The following is a 25,912-nucleotide window of genomic DNA, read 5'->3' on the forward strand; positions in this document are numbered from 1 at the left end:
CAGCAAAGCCAAGTGACTGACCCAAGGCCACATGGTCAGGACTGGGATGTCAGCTCTTTTGGTTCAAAATCCAAGTCTCTTTGGCTGCTCCTTAGTTTATTATGCTATGAAACAGAAGTGGATGTGGAGAACTTCTTGCCCTTGACTGTCTACACACAGTCTTCAGTGAGGACTGGAGGGATTTAAAGAATAAGCAAGACTGATAACCAACTGATGGAGAGGGCTAGCCAGTCCCTGTCTCTGTCTGTCATTCTTTCCTGTCCTCCCCGCTCACACACAGGGTGATAGGAGCTAGTTTTCCTCCTGCAGGTGAAAGTCAGGGAGGAAGAGGGTCTGGAGAGGCTGGGGTTGCATCATATACATTGGGTATGATGGCCAACACCTATAATCCTGATATTCGGGAGGTGGAGGCCAGAAGACCAAAGCCATCCTCAGCTACATAGTCAAAAGTCAACCTGACTCTGTATCGGAAAGAAAAAAGAAATAAAGAAAGAAAGAGAGAAGGAAGGAAAGAAAGAAAAAGAAAAAAGAGAGAGGGAAGGAAAGAAAGAAAAAAAGGAAGGAAGGAAGGAAGGAAGGAAGGAAGGAAGGAAGGAAGGAAGGAAGGAGGAAGTCAGTTCAGAAGGGTCTGAGTTCAGCAGATCCAACACTGTAGGTCACTACTGAGTGGATAAGTCAGTGGAGGTCTCTGGCCGCTACTATAGGACTGAGTCGTCCCAGGTCTCATGTAGGAAGCTCCCCTCTTCCCAGGCTTCCCAGCCAGCCAGGTCACCTGGTCTCTCTGCCACTGCAGTCCAGCCTATGGAGGCCGCCCTTGCACAGGGCCCATGTTTGAGTACCAGATCTGCAACAGCGAGGATTGTCCTGGGCCCTACGAGGACTTCCGGGCCCAGCAGTGTGCCAAGCGCAACTCCTACTACATCCACCAGAATGCCAAGCACAGCTGGCTCCCCTACGAGCCTGACGATGGTGAGTGGCCCTGCTCTGCCCAGCTCTTGAGCATGCGCCCATTTCTGTTCTCCCACCTATCGAGGCACAAGGACCCGAGGGTGCCGCAGGGAGCCGGTGGGCAGACTCACCCAAGTCCTTTGGGTGTGCCTGTGTATCTCGTGTGTACTTCTGGAGCCACCACCACCACTGAGGCCATCCCTGGTCTGCATGCTTATAAGCAGCTTGCAGAGGGGCCTGCTCTCCGGAGATGCTGATAGATGGGTGTCTGTCAGATATTTTCCATTACCTGTATAAAAAGGTGTTGCCCTAGAAAAGTGACTACAGAGAACATTTAAGAAAAAGCTAGTCAGATGTGGTGGTGCACACCTTTAATCCCAGCACTCAGGAGGCAGAGGCTGAGGTAGGCAGATCTCTGTGAGTTGAATGCCAGCCTGGTTTATATAGTGAGTTCTAAGCCAGTCAGAGATACATAGTGAGACACTGTCTCAAAAAACAGGAGAGAGGGAGGGAGGGAAGGAGGGAGGGAGGGAGGGAGGGAGGAGGGAGGGAGGGAAGGAGGGAGGAAGGGAGGAAGAAAGAAGGGAAAAGACATAGTTCACTTCCTGGAGTCTGTCTCAAAGTCCTGGGGAAAGCCCACTGTGCAAACTCTGGGCTTGTAGCACTCCCCAGGAGTATAGTACCCTATCCAGAAGAGCTTCAACCCACTGCAGGCCAGGCTTCTAGGTGTCAATGGGTGACATCAGTTGCTGAAGGTCATTTGAAAGGCAGGAGGGTGGGAACCTCAGGGATCCTCATGTTCCCTCACTCCAGGCTGCCCTAGGATAGACACAGGCCTTAGGACTTGGACGGTCTGATAACCCAGTCTTTTCAAGTATACCCAGTGAGAGCCCCTGCTGCAGCATTAGAGCAGGAATGGCCGGGATGCCTGGCTCTTCAGGCCTGAGGCTGGAAGGGCTTTGCTGGTGTGGTGATTCCCGCCTCTTGGATCCTAGGCAGCTCCTTTGAGAATAGTGGCTTCCCAAGCTGGAGTTGACCTCAGCACCCTGAGCTCACTGGTTCAGGCTTATGGCAGATTCCTCAGGTTGCAAGGGACTTCAGAGCCCCAGACTTCTCAGCTGTGCCCTTGCAGGAGCTGGTAGAAGCTTCCTTCTGCTTGGATTCCTCCCACTCTGGGGAGCTCATCACTCCTTTGCCTCTTTTGTTTTGTCCAAACACCTGCCTGCTGGGTCCACTGGAAGTACCCTGCTCTCATCTGAAGGTAAAGCTGTCAGACTCAGACCCCATCAGAAATCTGACTCTCAAGCAGGTTCTCCAAAGTGGTCTTAGATGTTGTGACTCCATACTGAGTCCTGTGTGAGGGAAGCAAGAAGTGACCTGGTGTTTTGGGATCTTGGAGAGAGGAACAGACATTGACTGGGCTCCTTAGGATGGGCTTTGAATGTCTTGCAGGTCCACTGGGAAGACAACTAAGCAGAGAGGCCTGGGCAGGCAGGGCAAGGAGGTCGAGGGACAGCTGGACCTCAGGCTTTCCCAGGACTTTAGACCAATTCCAGGAAGTGAGCTAAGCCCCCAACCTCACTTTTTCTAAGAAACACAGCAAGTGTTTATATGTTCTCTGCAACTTCCTTTTTAGGACATTATCAGCGGGAGAGAGAAGGGAACATTTCATTTTGGGACATACAGTTCTCCTCCTAGTGTACCCAGCGAGGTTGCAGAGCCAAAGCAAGACCCAAGTGACTTTGCAGTTAGAAGCTTGGCTGAGCCACTCCATGTGTGTGGCCTTAAGCAAATTACTTAGCCTCTGGTCCCCTGTTTCCTCTGTGGTGGTAGAACCTGGCTTGGGGTGTTGCTCAGTGGTGGAGCACTTGCCTAGCATGCATGAGACCCTAGTTTGATTCCCAGTACCACTCAGAGGGGGGAAAAGGATCTGAGAAGGTAGTTTTATTGGTAAAGTGTTTGTCTTGTGAGTATGTGAAGTTGAGTGACTCCACATTAAAAAGATAAGTCTGGGCTGGAGAGATGGCACAGAGGTTAAGAACACCAACTGCTCTTCCAGAGGACTCAGGTTTGATACCCAGCACCACATGGGGACTAACATCAGTCCGTAACTCCAATTCCAAGGGGATCTGATGCCCCCTTTTGGCCTCCATGGGCACTGCACACACATGGTGCACAGACACACATGCAGGCAGAGATTACCCATATACATAAAAATTTAAAAAGATAAATCTAGGCATATGCTTGTTATCCCAACATGAGGGAGATAGAGAAAGTTGAGTTCCTGGAGTTTACTAGCCAGCTAGCCTAGACTGAATGGCACATTCCAGATCCCATGAGAGGCCCTGTCTCAGAAAACAAGGTAGGGACTAGGAAGGGACGTAGTAAATAAAGAGCTCACTACATAATAGGACCCCCAGGACCCACATAAAAGCTGGGCACAGTGGCACACCTCTATTATCCCAGTACTGGTCAGGATGGGCAGGGAGAGACTGGTCCCAGCCAAATCAGGGAACTCTGGATTCAGTGAGAGACTCTGCCTCAAAATATTAGATGGCGAGTGACTGAGGAAGATACCTGATGTCCATCTCTGCCCTCTACATGGCTTATACATGTGTGCATATATATTCAACACACATACATACAAACCCGAAGTGGATGGCTCCTGAGCTAACACTAAGATTGTCTTCTAGTGGGGAGCAGGTGTGGCAACTGTAGGTTACCCCTCACCAATGTTCATGCAAGTGACCTTAATTAAACTCATTGGGTCACTAAAAAAGTAATTGTATGTCCTATAGTGCTAGAACCGTCCTCACTCGGATGTTGAAATTAGATGAACCAAGTCATCATGACAAGCATTTACTATTGTTTCTCAAAGGTACAAAAGGGCTTTGGGAGGATCTGGTATCCAGTGAGCATCTGCTAGGCCGATATATTTTTGTGTGTGCACACACTCGTGAGAGCAAATGTGCTTGCAGGTATCCACAGAGGCCAGAAGATGTCCTGGAACTGGAGTTAGGTTGGTTGTTAGCAGCCCATCCTGGATGCTGAGAATTGAACTCAGGTCTGCTGGAAGAGCAGCAAGCGTTCTGAACCACTGAGCTGTTTCTCCAGCTCTAGGTGTTGGCTTATTGTCGGTAGTTTGTCAATAGATTTTTCTCAGTAAACTGACAATATAGTTTACTGATCGGAGATGATGAAGATAAGGGAACTGAGGCTCAAAAAGTCTCAAGACGTTTGCCTCGGGTCACAAGACCAATCCTTGGATGGCACAGCAAGGCTCTTAAACCCATCTTCAAGACAGAGCTCCTATCGTACCACGGCCCCAGAGCTGGCAGGGGACTTCTTGGCTAGGCCACATTGAGATGGCGTCTTGAATCATCCGTCTGACTTTCTGTCAACCCTGTGGGGCTTAGTCATTTCTCTCTCCTCACAGATGCCCAGAAGTGCGAGCTCATTTGCCAGTCTGCAGACACTGGAGATGTGGTATTTATGAATCAAGTGGTCCATGATGGGACGCGCTGCAGCTATCGAGACCCTTACAGTGTCTGTGCACGCGGCGAGTGTGTGGTGGGTACCCCTGCAAGCTGGTTATACTCTGCTGGCTCACGGGGCCTGGAGGGCTACCCTGCCGCCTTTTGCTTCGATGATAGGCATTGCTCACCTGCCACACCTAAGGACAGCTAGGGCTACTGCGGGGGTGGGGGGGAGGGTCCCTTTCTGCCCTACACCATTAAGAAGAACATCCTTAGCTACCACACTGGGTTAAGACTTCACCTGGGTCACAGGGTGAATTTCCAGGCGTTCTCATGTGCCAGGGTTCCCTATTTGGCCAGGGCCAGGAGTCTGAGGAGGGAGCCAGGGGACTTAAGAGGTGGAGTCAGGGCAGCCTCCTTCTACTAACCTCATCTCTTCCCCCAGCCCTTTGGTTGTGACAAAGAAGTGGGATCCATGAAGGCAGATGACAAGTGCGGTGTCTGCGGTGGGGACAACTCTCACTGCAGGACTGTGAAAGGGACACTGGGGAAGGCCACCAAGCAGGCAGGTAAGCACAGCTGGGGTCTGTGGGGGGATATGTTTCTCCTTGACCAATGCTGGGGTGGGGAGGGTTCTGGAATCTGTCTGCTGACCTTCTCAGGCTGCCTGGGATTGCTCCCTCCTCTTCCTGGCATGCTAGCATAGACCAAGAGCCCAGGAGCTCAACAAGCTTTTTGTTTTGTTTTGTTTTTTGTTTTTGTTTAGGTAACATGGGAGGACATGTGCCCAGCCACCTCTTTGACCTTGGGCCTGTGGTAGGAATGAGGGGTTGGACAGTATTAATGGCATGGCCATGACTAGACTGCTCATTTTTATTCTCATTTTAAAAACAAAGTCTGGACATTTTCTGGGACAATTTCTCGTACCTTGAGTTCTTTAGTTTCCACCTCCATCCTTACCAAACCCTGTATAGATGAGGACCAGTACCCTTTACACTCCTGTGTGGAGTAAGTCTGGTCCTCTTGGAGGACGGTACAGCCGTGCCTCACTCTTTGAAGCAGGGGAAGGTTGGTGATCAAGAAAGGCTTGTTTCTGCGAGGCATTGGTGGCACATGCCTTTAATCCCAGCACTCGAGAGGCAGAGGCAGGTGGATCTCTGTGAGTTCGAGGCCAGCCTGGTCTCCAGAGTGAGTTCCAGGATAAGCTCCAAAGCTACACAGAGAAACCCTGTTTCAAAAACCAAAAACCAAAACCAAAACAAAACAAAAAAGGGCTTGTTTCCAAGTTTTGGATTGGCCCTAGAGAGCCATGTGGGATCTTCATGGCTGATTTCATCTAAATCCCTACAGTAGCTTAGGAAGGAGAGAAGGGGAGGGAAGGTCAGAGGAGTGAAAAAGAAAAGAAAGCAGAAAAGCAGACCAAGGACGGGAAATCAAAGCAACTTATATGTGTGAACATTAGTACACGAGGGAGTGACCCGTAGGGGGCATTCGGAGACTCAGCATCTCATGTGCCCTCCTGTCCTTGTCAGGATGGTCCCAGCCCTGGTTTCCATCCAAGGATGTTTCCTTGTTCTGAAAGGTCCTATGACTGAGAAGTTGTTATGTTCCTGGTGGTGTGGGGTGAGGTGGGTGGGGTGCTGAGCAGGGAGCCACCCTCTCAGGACTCTCTTTGCTTTTCTGAATGCCCCCGGTTGGCAGCTGCTCTCAAACAGGTGCAGATCCCGGCAGGTGCCAGGCACATTCAGATTGAGTTGCTGGAGAAGGCGCCCCACCGCATTGGTGAGTGCTGTGTGGGGGAGGATAGGGTGGATCCCAGAGAGCAGGTGGGACCTCACAGGATTAGGTAATGGCAGACAATCCTTTTTAATTCTTTAATTTATGCTCAATGGGTGCACTGTTCCATAGCTCAAATTTCTGAAGGTCTAATGGGGAATGCAGTAGACACACCCATTCTTTGGGACTGGTCTCTTCCCACTAGGAACAACTACTGTTCGAATTTCTCATGTGAGCTTCCAAAGAAAAGTCATTTTTCCAGAAGAGCTCAGGCAGCTCTTGCTGCATGGCACATCACCCAGAAGATAAGGGTGGGAAGCAACAGTTGTTACAGGATCTCAGTTCTGTGGCCATTGTCATAGCCGGCTCAGCTGGGTGGCTCTTCTAACAGGCAAACACTGGCAGCTAGTGGATTGGTTGGGAGCTACTTGGTCTAGGAAGTGTGGAGATGGTATTGGCATTCGGCCGAGCCATGACAGATCCCAACAAGCAAATCTGGGAATAGTCACTGGGTGTCTGTCCCATGCCATCTGCAGTAGCAAGGGAAGTTGGGGACCCAGAGTGAAAGCACTGGGCAAGCCTCCACATTGTTTCCTAACATTTCATTGACCCAACTCATGTGGCCAAAGTCCTTCAGTGGTTAGAAGCACACTTCTTCGTGTTTCCTCATGGAAGAAGTAGTAAAATCACAGGGCTAGGAGGAGTGGTCAGCCATTTCTACAGTCCACCATATGGACCTTATATCCCTATTACAATGCTACTTAAGCAGTTACTAAATAAGGTGTAATGGTTATGAAGCCAAGACAGAATGAAAATTAGGTCTCCAGAGGCTGGAGCAGAGTGTTTACCATGTAAGCATGAGGCCCTGGGCTTCGCTCCCCAGAACCCATGTAAAAGTCAGCATAGCTGTGTGTGTCTGTAATTGAAGCACTCCAGCAGTGGTTGCAAAAGATCCTCAGAGCTGGGCTGGAGGGATGGCTCAGTGGTTAAGAGCACTGGCCGCTCTTTCAAAGGTCCTGAGTTCAATTCCCAGCAACCACATGGAGGCTCACAGCCATCCATAATGAGTTCTGGTGCCCTTTTCTGGCCTGCAGATATACATGCAGGCAGAACACTGTATACATAATAATAAACAAAAAAAAAAAAAAAAAAGATTCTTGGAGCTGGACCCAGCTGAATTTCTGAGCCTCGTGTTCATCTAGAGTCCCCGTCTCAAAAATAAGTAAATAGATAAATAAGGAAGAGTACTGAGGAAAACTGTGACAAAGATCCCCGACCTCCATATTACACCATACACAAACATGTACATATATGAAAAATGTGTACACACACAAATACATACACACACCACACACATACATAAAATGTACATATATGAAAAATGTGTGTATACACACACACACACACACACACACACACACACACACACACACACACACGCACGCATTAGAACTCCCAAACAGATTAAACTTAAAAAGTCAAGGCCAGATGTAGTGGTTGGTAGTGGGGCACACCTTTTATCCCAAAACCCAGAAGACAGAACAGACGATCTCTGTGAGTTCAAGGCTAGCCTGGTCTACAAAGCAAATTCCAGGCTAGCCAGGGGTACATAGTGAAACCCTATCTCAAAATAAAACATTCAAGTTAAGAGCCATCAAGAGGGCTCCACAGGTAAAGTCTCTTGCCACACAAGCTGGGTGACCACAGTTTGATCACTGAAAACCACAAAGCTAGAAGAAAACTGACCTCACAAAGTTGTCCTTGACCCCCACACATAGGCCATGGCATATGCTCCCTTCACCGATAATAATAAATAAGCATTTTTTTTTCAATTTTAAAAGTTCATGTTAAGACATTAATGCAAAATGAAAGATGTTTTTATTGTTTGGTTTGGTTTTTACTGAAACCAAATTGGCAGTCGAAAAAACAAAAAAGCATGCCCGAAAGAGATTCCTTTAAGAGACACCACATAGATCTGTGGTTGTGGGCCTGATATGTGCTGGGGTTCTCTTAGGGTGGTAAAGTACTCTAGGATTACACAGCGATGGTGATCGAATGTGGTAAAGAATCACTGGGCTGCACACTTTAGTAGGGTGAATTACAAGGTGTGGATTGCATCTCGGTTACAAACTCAAGAGCACAGTTTGGAACCCCTCCTGGCAGCTGTGGGCAGTGGCTGCTTCTGCTATGTCAGTCTGTGCTCAGACCCCCTTGTGAGGGTATGTAGACTACAATATCACGGTGGCATGTCACAGAGGCCTTTCTAGCCTGTTAGGCTACCAAGTCCTGCCACTTCCCATTTATGCATCACAAACACTAACATGAAATGTGGTGTTTCTTGACAAGCACAGTTATCAAGAAAATGTTCCCAATCATCGTTTTAGATTATTATCAGTAACATGAGAAGCTTCCTGGAGCTGTGTCTCTTTCTAAAGCAGCTGCGGCTGTTCCCACTCTTCGGCTTTGAGAGCACCTCAAAAGCCATACTATGTCCACACAGTAGCCATGGGGAAACTGAGGCCTGGGGTCAATCCATGGCCTCCTCTGGGTTCTGAGTCACCCATGGAGGATGAGGCAGAACTATCCTGGGTCCTGGTCTCCCAGCACCAGTGCCATGGCATTGTCAGTTCTATGGCTACAGTGGCAGCAACTGGTGTACATCACAGGTTGCTGAGGCTGTTAACATACATGAGTTCCTTCCATAGCCTGGGAGGGGTGTGTGTGTGTGTGTGTGTGTGTGTGTGTGTGTGTTGGGGGTTAGGGAGGTTATTCTACCTGGGCAAGCAACCCTGTATGCTGGCTACAGCAATCAGTCTCACTTTATAAAAGGTAAAACTGAGGCTGCACAGGGGCAAAGTAACTTCCCGGCGATTAGCATGTTCTCCTGTGTTCTGCGCTTTGCAATAGATCCTACAGGGACTGGGCTTTTAGCAGAAGGTTAAACTGAGTCCTAACTACAGGGGACCATTAGTCAGTGTGGAAGAATAGAGGGAGTGATGCCGGATCACTGGTGTACATCAGGGCCCAGAGGCAGAACAGGTATTTATATGGAGGGCTCCTGGGTAGCCCTGATGGGAGAACTCAGGGGGATAAGTAGGCAAGGAGCCGAGGAGGGGCATCTTGGGAAAGTCGCGAGTGTCAGAGTCACTGGCCTCTGTAGAGGGCAATAGAAAACTCTGCCCCTCGTCCAGACCAGGCTGGTGAAACCCACAGAAACAGCTGACCTGAACATTGGGGAGCTCTTGCTCCCCAGACTGATAGCTGGGATACCAGCATGGGACTGATCCAGACACCAGGAACGTGGGATTTCATTGAGGAAACCTCGGAAATCTACGGGACCTCCTGTAGTAGTTCAGTACTTATCCCTAGCATAGGAGTGGACTTTGGGAGCCCATTCTACATAGAGGGATACTCCCTGGGCCAAGACACACGGGGTGGGCCTAGGCCCTATCCCAAAGGATAGGATAGACTCTGATGACACCCTATGGAAGGCCTCACCACCCAGGGGGAGCAGAAAGGATATGTGATAGGTAGGGTTTTAGTTGGGGGGGGGTGGTAGGAGAGGATGAGAGGGAGAAGGGAACTGGGATTGTCATGTAATCTTGTTTCTAATTCAAATAAAAAAACAACAACAACAAAAAATAAAGAAAGAAAGAAAACTCTGCCCCTCTCCCTTGGCTAGCCGTGAAGAACCAGGTGACTGGAAGCTTCATTCTCAACCCCAAGGGCAAAGAAGCCTCTAGCAGGACCTTCACTGCACTGGGCCTGGAGTGGGAGCATGCAGCAGAGGACACCAAGGACAACCTTAAGACCAGTGGGCCCCTGCCTGAAGCCATCACTGTCCTGGTGAGCATCCTTGCCCACAGTGACCTTTCCTATCTTTTGTGCCCACTTTCTGGTCAGTGCATTTTAAAAATGGCCTTTCCCAGGAGGCCAAATATAGCAGTTATATGCTCCCTGGCATGGCGTGAGAAACTGGAAGGGCAACCCTGTGAAGCTGGGGCTAGTTCCCGTGTCCTCACAGCATCCTCGTGCATTGTGGCAGGGTAAAATGTGTGAGACCTAATGTGGTTTTGGGCCTTTAAGGAAACTGGCCTGAAGAGACCATGGCAGTGCCAGCTTCTGAGAAAGGGACAGGGCCATTATCCTAACTGAGGTCCATTGCCACCTATGCTCCCTTTTCTATTCCTAGGCCAGGGCTCATGGAGCAGGAGTTGGTAATTCAGCAGATTGGCCTATAAGAGTTTTGTCCCCCATGTCACCAGCCTGAGCTGACAACAAGGGGCCTTGGATAGACTTTATTCCTGGTGTTGCCCTCAGTGGTTGGTGTTCTGGAAGGCAAATTCTGAGGCTGTTGGTATAAGACCGCCATCTGACACACACTTTCCATTCACCTTGTGTGTGTGGACACCGTATGTCTCGAGCCAGCTGATGTTTGCTCAGGGTACCATGAGACAAATAGTCTCAACAAAGGATGCTGAGACAATGCACTATTCACATGTAAAAGGCAGAAGTCAGACCTCTACCTCATGCCGAATACAAATAACTCAAAATAGACCAAAGACCTGAATGTAAGAGAGGTAGCCTGTAACTCTTAGAAGGAAATGGGCAAGTTTTCGAGACCTTCTGTTTTTCAGTAATGAGATAAGCCAACAAAAGGAATAGATGTAATACGTTAGACTTCGTCACCCTGGAGACATCTGTGCATTAAAGGACACTGTAAGAAGGGAGGCCATCAAGATGGTTCCTGCTGCAAGGTACTTGGTGCCAATGCCAAACTTGATGGCCTAAACTCAGTGTCCAGAGTTCACATGATGGAGGGAGAGAACCCACTTACTCAGCTTGTTCTCTGACCTCCATACTCAACCATGGCATTCACCCCTTCCCCTGTCCTGACCCAAATAGTAAGTATAATTTAAAAGAAATGGTAAGAGGTAAAAATAGGCGTACACCTATAGGCATACACCTTTGTCTTTAAAAAAAAAAAAGAGAAAAGAGAGAGGAAGATGGGGGTAGTAACTCAGTTGGTAGAATGCTTGCTTAGAGTGCATGAAGCCCAAGGCTCAGTCCCCAGTACGGTATACCAGGCATGGAGGTTCACTCCTGTGATCAGAAGTTCAAAGTCATCCTGGTCTACATAGTGAGTTCAAGGCCAATGTGGGCAATGTGACACCCAAGAAGAAAGAGTAGAGAGAAGGAGTAGGAAAGAGGGAAGGTTAAAAAGGTTGCTCACTGGTTAAGCCTGGTTAAGTCAGACAGTTTGGATGTCAAACACTTGGGCCTCCTTAGGATGTAGGTCTGTAGGAGAGAGAGCAGCTCATGGTCCTGGTCCTGGTCCTGGTCGCTCTTGGGTTTGGTACATAGCAGGTGCTTATTCTGGGGAGTGGGAGTTTGTGACAGTCCCTCCTGCCCCAGCCAGGTACTGAGCAATCACTGGGTTGCACATTTTAATAGGGTGAATCACAAGTCCAAGAGTGTGCTTTGGGACTTGGTGGCTATGGGCCGTGGCTGTTTCTGCTTTAGGTGGTGGCTGTGTTCTCCCAAGTCTGTGATCAGACTCCCTCTGGAGGGTTTGTAGGCTACAATGTCACCATGGCATATCACAGGCGCTCTGCCTAGTCCCCAGTGTAGTTCTGACCCCCCCTGCAACCCATTGGCCCTGCTTCTGTCTCTGGCCTTGTGCTGCCTTCTTCTTGTCTCCCCTCAGGTGCTACCCCCAGCTGAGGGTAAACCCCGAAGAAGCCTGGCCTACAAGTATGTCATCCACGAGGACCTGCTGCCCCTCATCGGGAGCAATAATGTGCTCCTAGAAGAGACAGACACCTATGAGTGGGCTCTCAAGAGCTGGTCTCCTTGCAGCAAGGCCTGTGGAGGAGGTATCAGCTGTTGTGGTCCTATGGTTCCTTGTGGGGAGTAGTGGGGGTAGGATTCTGGGTGGAAATCAGGAAGCAGTGTCTCTATTTGATGTGTCACTGCTCTTGTCTCAGTTTCTCCTTGACGATCTCCCATGCCTGGAAGCCATTCTGAGCAGGGCATTGGGTTGATCTGGGGCTTGCAAGAGCAGCCTGCATTCAGGGCAGGTTGTCTGTTCAGCTGTCCCAAGCCACATCTCCCTCCACCAGGGCTGACAGAGGGAAGTGTCCTACAGGAAGTTACTTGTGTAGGTCAGAGTGTTGGGGCAAGGAGGGAAAGTCCCCCTGAGGACAAGAACAGGGCAGGAGGCCTGGAGCAGAGAGGCCTTGAGCTGGCACACAGCAGCGCAACCTTTGCAGGAATCCAGTTCACCAAATATGGCTGCCGGCGCCGCCGGGACCACCACATGGTGCAGCGGCACCTGTGTGACCACCAAAAGAGGCCCAAGCCTATTCGACGGCGTTGTAACCAGCACCCGTGTCCCCAGCCCACGTGAGTGTTCCAGGGGAGCAAAGTCTGGCCCCTTCTTCTCGCCACCCTGGCCCATAAGGAAGGTAGCTAAAGTTGCTACCCTGGCACTTCCTCATGCAGGAAGCCTGCAGCCAGGTCCTTGGGGGACACACAGCAGCCCACAGCAGGCACTGTGGCCACTCTCCATGGCCAACCATACCTGTTGGGTTTCTTCATTTTCAATCTACAATGCCAGAAAAAGGATGTCACCACCTGGTTTGCCCCAACTAGCATTCTTACACTGATAGGCCCGGGTTTTCTGTTGGTGAGGCAGGACCTTATTTAGATCTCCAAGCAAGAATACTATCTACTGCCTTCTCCCTACTTGGTCACTGGGAGTCCAGCCCCCAGCAATTCTAATCCCTGGTTAAGATTCCCTAGTCTGAGGAACAGGCTGTTTGGAGCCCAAGGTTGTGTTTTTTAGGATTATTCAAGAGTTTGAAGGGAAGTACTTGAACTGGGCTTAAGAACTCCAGGTTGGTCCCCTTAGTTTGTAGCAGTGCTGCCTGGGGATTCCCAGAGGGGTGGGGGTAGCTGCTTGCTAGGAAACTGCTTGGGAATGGCCCTTGGCTGGGGACAAGGGAACCCTGAAGCTTGGGGGATCTCCAGGGCTGGACATGTGATTTGGGGCTGGGGTGGGAATTAATAGTCAGCACTAGTCCACTGTGATTCCCCTAGTGCACAACCAGGCAAGGACATAGTGTCATCCCCTCTGTCTGCCGTCCCCTTCCCCCCTCACCCCATTAGCTTATGCTGACATTCATAGGACTTCCTACAACTGGGATCATGAGGCATGCATGCCGGACTAACTCTAAGATTCTGGGTGGGTTATTCCCCAACCAATCTTAGGGGTTTTGGGGGATTTTCTTTCTTCTCCTTTTCTCCCTCCCCTTCCCCACTCATCCCCGCTTTTCTTCATCTTCTTCCCCTATCTCTGGTGTGTGTGTGTGTGTGTGTGTGTGTGTGTGTGTGTGTGAGAGAGAGAGAGAGAGAGAGAGAGAGAGAGAGAGAGAGAGACTACAACCCTAGGCAAGCTTCCAACTCTCAGCCATCCTCCTGATTCAGCCTCCCAAGTGCTGAGATTACAGGCATATGCCACCTGTCACGATTCGTTCTTTAAAAAAAAAAGGGTTGACTTTGAGAATGTCCCTCCCACTCCAGTCAGCTAAAAGACAAGGAGTTGGGGCCCCTTTCCTCTACCCCTGGAATGCCTAGGCTGTTGCCTGACATCCCTGGCCCTGCTGCTGAGAAGTTTGCAGACCCCCACTAGAGAGCTGCAGGTGCTGAAGTCCTGTGGGTGCTGAGAGCAATCTAATAGCACTCTTGTCCCCACCAGAGGGAACATCCATAAAGAAGTGTGGCTTTGGTGTTTGGGGGCACCCTTGAGTCTCAGTGTCCAGCACAGTTCCTTCCGATGGTAGCTCTGAACTCTTTATGGGGTACTAAAGCAATCCTGATGAAAATGTGGGGAAACTGAGCCTGGTGGAGTTAATAGCTAGTTGCCCAAGAACACTTGAGGGGCCAGGATTTAAATAGGTACCTTTCCCTTACCGAGGGAGACTGCAGGAAAGACTAGCGACTTCTCAGAGGCCACCTAACCAGGCAGCAGCAAGCTGAAGAACATGCCTTTTTTGGTGGGATGCAGCCCCAAGGGGAAGTGTCCCTATGGTCCCACCTCCCTCCATCTCTGTCCTGTCTGTCTCCAGGTGGGTGGCAGAAGAGTGGGGTGCCTGCAGCCGGAGCTGTGGGAAGCTGGGGCTGCAGACCCGGGGGGTGCAGTGCCTACTGCCCCTCTCCAACGGCACCCGCAAGGCCATGCCAGCCAAGGCTTGCCTAGGTAACCGGCCAGAGGCCAAGAGGCCATGCCTCCGTGTACCCTGCCCAGCCCAGTGGCGGACAGGAGCCTGGTCCCAGGTGAGTGGATGGGAAGCTTATAGGGCAGAAATGGGTGTGGCTAGGGGAGGAGTCCTCTGAGTTCTGTGTATGCATGGGCAGAGTTCCTGGACCCATGGTTGATGTGACATTTCTCAGAAGGAAGGAGAGCAGCCCTCAGGCACGCCATGCATGATAGTTCTCCATGGAGACTCCTGCTTCTGTTTTCACCTCCTCTAAGTGTCATGCCCCCATGTCATAGAGGAGCAAATTAAGGCACATTCTTATGTTTCAGAAATATTTACTGAGCAATAACTGTATGCCAGATGTTGTTCAAGGAAGGCTGGGAGCCTAGTGTACTGGTCAGGCAGGCCACTCACCCTCACGGAGCTTTAAGACCAGTGAAGGAACAAGGCAGACAAACAAGCCAGTGGCAGATGTTACACACCACAGCTGGACTTGCTAGGCTTACAGGGGATGTGACAGGCACAAGGGAGGAGGAGACATGCGGTCCCTGACTCCCTTTGGTTCTTCTGTGACATTTGTATCTTGATTGGAGGTCACGTGCCTCAGTACAAGTTCTTCCCCGTCCTGCTAAGAGAGGCTGTAGGTAGGCAGTGCCTAGAAGTGACCCAGTCACGGTGAGTGATAGGGCTTTCCCAGGGACTCTGGCCCGTCACAGCAGTGCCCCCCTCCAGTCCATTTATCACTGTCAGGAGTGTGTCAAATACAAGGAAGGTGTGTGAGTGGCATCAATGGCCTTGTACACAGAGATCAGTTTGCCTTCTGTCCTCGAGTGATGCTTTTCCTGGGAAAAAGACCCTGTGGACACACCCTTGTGAATCAGTGTTGGGTAGAAGGAGCCCCAACATTACTGAAGGTCTGGCCCCCAGCTCTCCTAGTTTACAGAGTTAGAAACAGCCAGTGTGGCAGCAAGTGCCACAGTCCAGGCTCCTGCAAGCCCCAGGTCATGTCATGGGCTAAGGCAGAACAGAGGAGCCTGCCAGAGTGAAACATAAAAGAGTTGAGAATTGGGCATAGCCTGGAGGCTGTGAACACAGGTCGCAGTCGATGGAATGGGGTCCCAGAAGCCCTCTCCTGAGACATGTTCACAGTTTAAATTGTGGAAAGATCTAGGGAGTTCCGCTTGGGTAGCTGTCTTCATACTGGCTCAGGAGAACCTGGCAGTGGCAGGGTCTTGGTGAGGCTATAGGCTTTGCATGCCCATCTGCTCGAGTGAAGGCACAGCAGCCTTCTTGGTACTTTCTGTTGCAGTTAACTGTCCCCTCTTCTCTCTGTCTCATATCCATGTGCCTGGCATTGTGGTTCTTGGCCCTCCTGTTCCTATACAGTGCTCTGCCACCTGTGGAGAAGGCATCCAGCAACGGCAGGTGGTGTGCCGGAACATCTCCAATACCCTTGGGCAGTGTGAGGGGGTCAAGCCAGATACGGTGCAAGTCTGCAGCCTGCCAGCCTGTGGAGGTAAACAGATGGGATGGAGAGGCCCAGCCCAATCCTCTGGCCCTGACCGTGCAGCAGCACGTATCCTGGCCCTTTGAAAGTCCAAAGACAGGTTGAGCATCCTTAATCCAAAATCTAAATTGCTTCCCGACCTAGAACTTTTGGAGTGCAAGCATGCTGTCACGGATGGAAGATTCCATTCCTGACTGCACAGGAGATGGGATCAAAATATAATGCCCAGATAGCCAGCATCCTTGAGGGGAAAAAAAAAGACCTTCCCAGTCCCTTCCACTTTTGATGTACAAACCTCATTTCACTTCCCAAATCATTTAAAACATTGTACAAAATCACCTTCACACTTTATGTGTAAGAAACAAATGGGGTCCTCAAGACGGCTTAGTGGATAAGGGCACTCGCTGCCAAACCTGATGACCTAAGTTCAGTCTCCTTGGAGATTCTATCTTCACACAGTGGAAGTAGAGAACTGACTTCTTTAAGCTCCCCTTTGACCTCTGCACATGCTCCAGGGCACACATACTCATGCTTGTAAACACACAACAAAATAGAAATAAATGACATAAAAAAAGAAACAGATGCACCCATGTTTAGACTTGGGTCTCATTAAGTCTTTGCAAATATTCCAAATTTCAGGAGAAATAATTCAAATTGGAATGCTTCTGGTCCCAGGCACTCTAGATAAGGGGTGCCCATCTGTGTGTGCATACTAAAGCTCCGTCTCTGTTCACAGGAGATCTCCAGAACTCTACAGTGAAGGCCGAGGTCCAGTACCCTGTGACCAAAGTGGGACACTGGGAACCCCAATCCAGGCTCCTGACTCCCACAAACAGGATTTCAACAAGTAAGCCTCTGTCCCCCCCGCAACCTTTCAGGCACCCCAGGGTTTGGAGCATGACAAAGGAATGGACCTAGAGCCTACCTGCTTGGGTGGCCTCAGAGAGTATAAATGATGCCATTCTGGTCCATGTCCTCTTCCATGATTCCCTCTAACCCTGAGAGCTTTGCTTCTAAGTTTGGTGTTATTCCTATGGTGGCCAAATCTGATCTGGTCTAAAAAGAAATCACATAGGCTTCTGCTGCAGAGACATTGCCATGCTTGGTGACAAGGTACTGTCCCACTGTTGTGAGGGTGTCCTGTTTTATAAATCCATAGATCATGCCCCAGAGTTCTGAATTCTGAATCCTGTCTGCTTCTACACTTCTGAGGTCTGCCTTCCCAGGGCAGCTGGGAGAATGAACCATGGGAGAGAGCATCCTCTGCTACTTCAGTGAGCTCTTCACAGGGGTAGCAATTAATTCATCCTGTGGTCTCTCAGTTATGTCTCTATGAACAAAGACTTGCCCGGCACCCGCTATGCTACGCTCCCTTCCTAGGTTACCAGAGTCCCTCTCTACTCCCTGCGACTGGGGTCTGGCAAGATGAGTTGCAGAAAGATCAGGACCCAATTCTAGTTAAGGAATGTGACGTTATGCAACCCTTTGACCTCTCTGCCACCTGCCCCCCAAAAGGCTGGGCAAATCCCTCAAAGCAGAAGCTGCCTTTCTGATTCTGGCTCTGGAGCTTTGGCGCCATCTACTGGTTGCTGGTTTCCATTACTTCGACTCCTGATCCCAGCAGTCCTAAGCACCAATTAGTTACAAAGCTGAGCTCTTGCCATCACATTCTTTCTAAAGAGCTGTGCCTGGACCAATCATAGCAACAATTTAGAACACTTCAACCTCAATGGTTTTGGTTGAGATTTAGTGGTAGAGTGTGAATGCTCCACCTGTACCCCAACAAGCGGCTGGATGCCAATCTGCTGGTTACAGGTGAGCTCACGGGACCTTCCCCTGACCACTGGCTGCAGGGATCATTGGGTGGCTATGAGAGGCAGGGGCTCTGGCTTCCTCCTAGAGCAGTGTTCTCACACTTGAATCTAGACTTTCAGGCCCCAGCTCAGACTCCCCAGACAGAGCTTCCTGATGAAGACCGTGCATAGCCGAATATATGGTTGAACCAGACAGAGCCATAGTCCTTGGGTTTTCCCATGCACTGGGAGATGTTAGAGAATTCATTAAAACAGTGCTGCCCTACCCCAGAGGTTTTGGTGCAGTAGGTCTGCATAGAACCCGACAATTAGCCTCACCGCCAAGGTTCCAGAATGTTGATACTGGGGGGCGGGTGCACTTTAGTGTCTCTTCCCTGTGGAAGGGTTCTATCCTCTTGGGTGGAACTATGGCCTCTCTGAATAGGCTATGTAGTGATTCCCGCTAGGGTAGAAAAAGGAGGAAGGACTGCTGGTGGAACAAGTCATGGTGTCCCCCTTCCTGATGGGCGTCCTTCTGCCTTGGTGTATGTACAGTGGAGCCCTGTGTGGGAGACAGGTCCATCTTCTGCCGGATGAAAGTACTGGACCGCTACTGCACCATCCCTGGCTATCACCGGCTGTGTTGTGAGTCTTGCACCAAGAAGACCTCAGGTCCCAGTGCCAGCCCGGCCTCACTAGCCACCTTCTCCACTCCTGGGAGTCCCTTGCCAGAACCCAAGGCCACCCAGGAGGATATGAAGTCTACAAGGGGGCCGACCAGAGTGGAAGACCGTCGGCAAAGCCATCCCACACAGCTACCAGGGCTGGCGGACAGGATCTCCTCGGGGACTCAGCATCCCTTCACCCCCCAGATGCAAAGCCCTAGCACATTTGAGGGTAATTCTCCTGCCACCCCACCACCTTCAGGCTGGACCCAAACAGCTGTGCCAGACTCTGCGGGCCAAGGACAGTCCAAGGAGGAACCGGGACATGGAGGCACCAGCCTTCCTGCTACCTCCCCAGTGACTTGAACCCATCCCTCTGGTCATGTTTACACTCTGCCTGTGGTCCCAGTGACCCTCGCTCAGAGAACTCAAACGCAGGGGACAGGAAGTAGCACACGTTTCTTTTTAAATTATTTGCCCTCTTGTTCTGTTTGGGGCTGTGACACTTTTGACCCCATGATAGGGTTGGGGGAAGAGAGAGATCAGGGATTGCCCTAACCAGAAATACCTCAGACAGCAGGACTCAGGCTCCACTTCCAAGTGGCTCCTGAGATCCGTTCCTCCAGGCTCAGTAAAGCTCCTTCCTATAGCCAAGCTATGGGGTGGGGGTGTGAAGCTCATGCAGGGGCCTGTCAGAGATGCTTGCTTGTTCCTGACTTCTGACTACCAGGGAGACCTGCACAGCCCCCTCCCCACAAAGGCAAAGCAGAGTGGGGTGCTGGGTGAGATGGGGCTACTCAAAGGCAGACTGGGGAAGGGGGCTGGGATGGAAGCAGTGGTGATGTTTCCCTTATGCAGGGTTGGACAGAGGAGAGGAATCTTCACAGGCCTAGCTCCTGTCAGCTGAGGGCTGCTAATAACTCTGTGACAGAGACCAGTTCACCTTTGCTGGCTGTGGGGTCACTTTTGTGACTCACTCTGTTTTTTGTAGATATCACTGCTGGTGATTTCAAGTTATAGACTGACATCCCAAGATATTTTTTTTAAGACAGGGTTTCACTGTGTAGCCCTATCTGTCCTGGAACTCTGTAGACCAGGCTGGCCTAGAACTCACAGGGATCCATCTGCCTCTATCCACCTGTCTCTGACCTCCCAATCTTGCATCCAAGCCACCAGAAAAGGAAGCCTGGATACATAGTTTCAACATCCAGGAGTTTCCAAGCTGGGGCTTGACCCCTGGTTGGACCTGGAACAGCAACTTTACTAGGCCTTGAAGGAGGCCCATCCTGAAAGGTGACCACCAGGTACCAGAGAGATGTCACTTCCCAGACTGTACCCCTCTGTTGTCACTCTCTGCTGAGGACTGCCTCTGATGGAGTTGGAGGTCTTCCCTTCTGGATCTATCTGGGACAGAATGTGTGATGCTCAGATGGTCAGGCAGATGGGAGTCACAAGGCCAAGGACTAGAGTCCACTCATCTTGACCCTGTGGATGGCCTGGGCAGGATGCCAGCTGCTGCTCCTGGTTAGGGTAAGGAGGATGTGTGGAGCCAAGCTCATCTTCCATGCCCTCTGGCTCTCAGGAAATAGCTTAGATCCTCCTTTTCAGGGTCAGTGGCAGGGGTGCTTATCTGTCTACCTTCCTCAGATGGAGGAAGGAAAGCCTTAGACTTCCGGCCTGTGAGCTCCATGGGGAGAAGGGATGCTGGGGACTCTGCATGCTTTTCCCATTACTGCTCTCCCCTTGGCAGGTGGCTGGAGCTACTCTGAGTCAGTCCTGTGTGGACCAGTCTGAGATTCTGATTTTTAAAATGTTACCTATTTATTAACATTGCCCTGGGTGTTTTGTTTTGGACTCCAAAAGTGGTGCGTTCTCTCTCTCTCTCTCTCTCTCTCTCTCTCTCTCTCTCTCTCTCTCTCTCTCTCTGTGTGTGTGTGTGTGTGTGTGTGTGTGTTTCTTGTTTTGGAGAATGGGGACAATGAAGCTCACCATGCGATTTTAAAGTACCAGCTCATTGGGTTGGATACAGCTCAGTTGGTAGAGTGTTTGCCTGACATGTAAGAGTCCCTGGTTCCCCAGCCCTGCAGAGGTAGGGGAGGGGGAGAGAGAGCCAGTCTGTGCCTCACCTCCTCAACAGGAGTAGGTTGAGTGCTTGTCTTGTATGCCTGAGACCCTGGGTTTAATCCCCAGCACTGCCAAGAGAGAGGGGCTAGGTGGGGCTGGGGGGCCAGGGATGATGGAAGAATCAATCCATGTTTTGCTTTGTGTCTGTCAGACATCAATAATCTATCACTATACTGGCTCTTCCCTGACATTTGTGGGAGCCTGGCCAAGACTACATAGACACCCACCACCCCCCAACCTAGAGCACCTGCCTCTTTTCTTCCCACAGGGCAGGCTTCACAGCCAAGCTCCATCTCTACCACTTGACAGAATGCCTGCTTCTGAGAGCTACCTCTCTGTGAACAGCCACATGGGCCTGGGACTGCATATCTCAGAGGCCCGACCTATGGAGATGGTGTTAGAGCCCCAACTCTGGCGATGGCCTGGCTTATTGAACAGGGCAGAGAGACATGTAGAACACACCGTGTGTCCCCAGCTTGTGCTCACAAAAGACATTACCAGTCCATCACTGCACTTTTACCCTGAATTGCTTTGGGCAGTGGCCAGTGGGTCTGTCTAAATGTTATACAACAGGAGAAACCTTGGCTCCATCAGCATCTAGATTTCAATGTCCCCAGCAAGGAAGAGGGACCCAGAAACCAGCCCAAGGGACCTCTGGGGTGCCACACATCCTTGGGGCCCACAGGGTGCTGGTTAGGTATGAGGCCTTGCCAAGGAGTCCTCAGGTCTAGCATTCCTGGGGTCCCTGAGCCCGTCTGTACACAAGAGCAAGGGAGTGGGTTAGGGGTATAGCTCGGATGGTAGAGAGCTTGCCTAACATGCTGGCAAGGTTCTGTCGACTCGACACAAACCTAGACTTGTCTGGGCAAAGGGAATCTGGGTTGACAAATTGTTGCCATCAGATTGGCCCATAGGCGTGTCTGTGGGGTCACTTTCTTGATTAATGATAGGAGAGGGCCCAGCCCACTGTGGACAGTTCCACCCCAGGGCAGGTGATTCTGGGTGGTGTAAGCAAGCTGAATAAGACAGGAAAATACTTTCCTCCATGGTATTCTCCATGCCTCTGCTTTTACTTGAGTTCTTGCCCTGACTTCTCCCGGATGACTGACTGTGATCAGGGCATGTAAGCCCAATAAACCCTTTCATCCCCAAGTTGCTTTTGGTCAGTGTTTTATAAGAGTAACAGAAAAGCAAACTAATCCATCTAGCATGCAGGAAGCCGTGTGTTCCTTCTCCAACATCACATAATCCAGATGTGGTAGTGCATGCCTGTAATCCCAACACTTTGGGAAGTAGAATCAGGAGGATCCCAAATTTAAAGTCCGATGCTACATAGTTCAAGGCCAGCCTGGGATACTTGAGATCCTGCCTCAGAAAGAGATGGAGTGGGGGTGGGTAGGGGGTGAGGGAGGCACACTTTTATCTTGACTACCTTGAAAACAGCATGACTGAAAAATGGGCCTATGATAAAGGCCTAACAGGGGTGTCACTGAGCTTTCTACTGTGTAACTGTGGGAATAGCTTCCCTTCCTGGGGGCTTGGCTACTACGCAATTGGCTACTACTAGGCAATTGAGCTAAAGACTCACCACTGGGCAATGGTGCAGCCAAAAGACATGGAAAGCACCTGGGAGCTTCTTCCAGCCTGGAAGCTGCTGGTGCATGACACCCCATTGAGCATGGGGTGTCAGAGGGCTGAGTATTCCAGAGTGGGCAGCCAGGGCCTGCAGCAGAGCTGAGTGGGGCTCTCGAACTCCAGGCAAACCATGAAAACAAGCGTGTATTGCCTGAGAGCTTTAGTCAAGAACAAGAACTGGGTGTTCCCATGTGTCCAGAGCAGACTCAGCCCTGGTGTTAAATGTTCAAAACAAGTACTTCAGCCTTCTCTGGACCTTAATTGTTTTTCAATTTGTGTGCGGATTAGAAGCATGGACCACTAATGCCTTTTAAATACAGCATCCTACCCAGCATGTTCTATGGATTATCTCTTTGAGTACTCATGGTGAGGTCACTGCTGTAATTATGCCCATGTACATGGGGTCCAAGACAACCTCAAGTGTCAGGCCTAGCCTTCCACCTTGTTTGAGACAGAGTCCCTTGCTGTCTACCACTTTGTGTAGAAGGATAGCTGGCCCACAAGCTTCCAAAGAATCTCCTGTCTCTCTCACCCATAGAAGTGCTGGGATTAGAGATGTACACTGCCATGTCTAGCTTTTCTGAGTATCCAAACCCAGGTCATTCAGCCATCTCCCAAGCCCACAAATTGTTTCTTTAAGTGCCTTATCTAATTGCAACGAGAGTACCTACCTTCTAAAAGTTCTACGTAGATTAAAGATTTAAGAATTGGAGATGAAACCAGGCTTGGTGGTGCATGCCTGTAGTCCCAGCACATGGGAAGTAGAAGGATCAAGAGTTCAAGGCCATGCTCCCGTACTTACTGAGTTCGAAGCCAGACTATGGGACAGACATGCCTGCCATTGATGAAAATGTTTCTCTGTCCCTTTGAAGTGGAACAGGGAGGGCCTGATTGTTGAGTAAGCAGACTGGGTGTGAGAAGCAGGAACTGGAACATTCCTATGTATGTCCACAGAGCTGTCTTCGTGGTAACACTATTTCACCATCTATTCCAGCCAACACTCTCCAAGGTGTGGCCAGAATGTTCTGTTAGTAGCAGAATAGAAGAACTTAGGTGATGAAGAGAAACATTTATTTAGAGTAAGTAGGACTTTTTAATTTATATTATTCATATTCTTCCCTTCCCCGAAGTCCTTCCAGATCCTCTTCCTCCCCTCCATACCCAATGTATCTTATTGTTTAAAGCTTTTATTACAAGAGAGAGAGAGAGGAGAGAGAGAGAGAGAGAGAGAGAGAGAGAGAGAGAGAGAGAGAGTGTGTGTGTGTTTGGGGACACTTGCTATGACACAGTTGTGGGAGCCAGAGAACTTGGAAGGAGTATGTTTTTCCTTCTACCATGTAGGCCCCGAGGAATCTAACTCAGGTCATTAGACTTAGCAGCAAGTGCCTTTACCCACAGAGCCATCTTGCCAGCCCCAGAATTTATTTTCATGTACAGGAGAAACTTTTACAAACAATACACCAAAACCATGATGTGGAGGACTATTGCTTGGAATGGAATTACATCCAGGAATATAATGGATACATTTAAAAAAAGAATAGGAATTGAATAGGTGATCAGCACTTGTAACAAAATTCGTGGTGGGAAGGTGGGCATAGTTCATATTTAGGAATGAAGGGTTCATCGGGAACTGAGAACAGGCCTCTGATGATAAAGATTCGAATTCTAGAGCCTTCTCTCTAGTGACCTACCTTTAGGTTAATTCTGGGCTCTTTAGTTGGCATGTGATGTAGAAATCTATTGTTATACTTGTGATACTTATCCCCAGAGAACCATAGGCAACAGGCAAAAGTGGGACCCACCAAACACCATGCATCAAAGGAATAGCTACAGCAACAGTATGACCTAGGGTGGGGATGTAACTCAGTGCTAGAGTGCACCAGGCTTTTTCTTTTGGGCCACCAACCAGCTCCCACATCATGACACAGAGACTTTTATTAGTTTTGAATGCTCAGCCTAGCTTAGGCTTGTTTCTGGCTAGCTCTTTTAACTTAAATTAACCTGTTTCTCTATCTACCTTTTGCCTTGGGGCTTTTTACTTTTCTTTCCTTCAGTATGTTTTACTTTTACTGCTTCTTGTGTCTGGCTGACTTGACACTTCTGAGCTGTGCTCTTAAACATGTCAAAGACGGTAAAGTTTAATGAAAAAAAAAAAGCATAAAAGTTAACAATTGGTTGTTTTTGGTTTTCAAGACAGGATTTCTCTGGGTAGCTTTGGCTATCCTGGAACTCGGAGACCAGGCTGGCCTTGAACTCAGAGATTCACTTGCCTCTGCCTCCCACATGCTGGGATTAAAGGCCCGTACCACAACCATCCGACAGCACTTGGTATTTTAATGTCTCAAATATGGGAGCGAATGTGGGAGAATCAGGGACATAGAATGGGGTGTGTCTAGCGCTTTCCCTCCATGGAATGGTGATGACCACTGATAGACAGCATTGTGTTCAGGGGCCAGCACAAAGTCTTCCCAAGGTCAGCTTGTGCTTAGCTCAGTGCTTATTTTCCCCATTAGTCAGTACTGTGCCAAAGGACCGACCAGGCTCTAGTTGGACAGAACTCAGCTTTCTGCAAACCTTGGAAGAGGAGGAGTAGACATCCCAGGTTGTCACTGCCCCCACCCTGCAAATGGCTAAACCCATCCAACTCTGAGTAAATTACTTACAAGGGGCTCCTACCTCAAGGATAACCTATTGTTGGATTCCAGTTGTTGGGGGGGTGATGGGGGAACTTTGGGAGTTGGATGGGAACTTGAGGACTAGCTGGACAGTGGCACCCATGGAGGGGGCATGTCCTCAGAGGCTATATCTATTCTCCCTGCTTCTTGGCTGCAATGAGCACCTGCCTCTACCCTGTATTTCCAACACACCATGGCATTTTGTTGTCATGACTCTGCTTCTCAGGACTGTAGCAGGGTAGCCACTGACCAGGGACTGAAACCATGAACCACATTAAATGAGAATCCATAAGTATTCACCCCATAGTAATACACCTTGAGAAATGAAGGAAGGGCCTACATAGGGCCAGGAGTTTTGTGCCAACTATGGTTTATTTTTGAAGCAAATGCAGAGTCTCACTTCTGCAAGATGGAACAGCTTCAAAGATGGATGAAGTGATGGTCCCACAATGGAGGGACCACTACCCTTCTGTCTTAGTCAGTGTTCTGTTGCTGTGAAGAGACACCGTGACCACAGCAACTCTTATAAAAGAAAGCATTTAGTTGGGGCTGGCTTACAGTTTCAGATGTTTAGTCCATTGTCATGGCAGGAGGCATGGCAGCACTCAGACATACATGGTGCTGGAGAGGTAGCTGAGAGTTCTAAATCTGGATCCACAGGAAGGAGAGAGAGAGAGAGAGAGAGAGAGAGAGAGAGAGAGAGAGAGAGAGAGAGAGAGAGAGAGAAGAGAAGAGAGAGTGGGAGGGAGGGAGGGAGGGAGGGGAGGGAGGGAGGGAGGGAGAGAGAGGAAGGAGGGAGAGAGAGACTGGGCCTGGCATGGGCTTTTGAAACCTTAAAGTCCATCCCCAGTGACACACTTCCTCCAAGGTCACACCTCCTAATCCATTCAAATAGTGCCACTCCCTAAGCATCTAAATATATGAGCCTATGGGGGCCATTCTTATTCAAACCTCCACACCTTCTGGGTGGCTAAGATGGTAACTTGCCTGTTATATTTGACTACATTTTCCAAAAATGGATGAGGTAAATGTGGGAGCAACTAGTGGCAAAG

The 25,912-nt window shown here is 49.8% G+C and overlaps 1 protein-coding gene across 2 annotated transcripts in view; it reads left to right on the forward strand.

The window, feature by feature from the left end:
* Adamts14 (ADAM metallopeptidase with thrombospondin type 1 motif 14) overlaps positions 1 to 19,932 on the forward strand; it is a 71,055-nt gene extending 51,123 nt beyond the window's left edge. For both annotated transcript variants that reach the window (XM_035453196.1, XM_027388293.2), the window contains exons 12-22: positions 794 to 969; positions 4,385 to 4,518; positions 4,870 to 4,993; positions 6,126 to 6,206; positions 9,883 to 10,046; positions 11,908 to 12,076; positions 12,473 to 12,605; positions 14,330 to 14,537; positions 15,848 to 15,977; positions 16,705 to 16,815; positions 18,317 to 19,932. In XM_035453196.1, the coding sequence (XP_035309087.1) occupies positions 794 to 969; positions 4,385 to 4,518; positions 4,870 to 4,993; positions 6,126 to 6,206; positions 9,883 to 10,046; positions 11,908 to 12,076; positions 12,473 to 12,605; positions 14,330 to 14,537; positions 15,848 to 15,977; positions 16,705 to 16,815; positions 18,317 to 18,792 (1,906 nt within the window). In that variant the 3' untranslated portion in view covers positions 18,793 to 19,932. The remainder of the gene's footprint in view (positions 1 to 793; positions 970 to 4,384; positions 4,519 to 4,869; positions 4,994 to 6,125; positions 6,207 to 9,882; positions 10,047 to 11,907; positions 12,077 to 12,472; positions 12,606 to 14,329; positions 14,538 to 15,847; positions 15,978 to 16,704; positions 16,816 to 18,316) is intronic.
* Positions 19,933 to 25,912: the final 5,980 nt, after the last annotated feature.

The sequence above is a fragment of the Cricetulus griseus genome, assembly GCF_003668045.3.
Source record: "Cricetulus griseus strain 17A/GY chromosome 1 unlocalized genomic scaffold, alternate assembly CriGri-PICRH-1.0 chr1_1, whole genome shotgun sequence".
In the NCBI taxonomy this organism is placed as follows: Eukaryota; Metazoa; Chordata; class Mammalia; order Rodentia; family Cricetidae; genus Cricetulus; species Cricetulus griseus.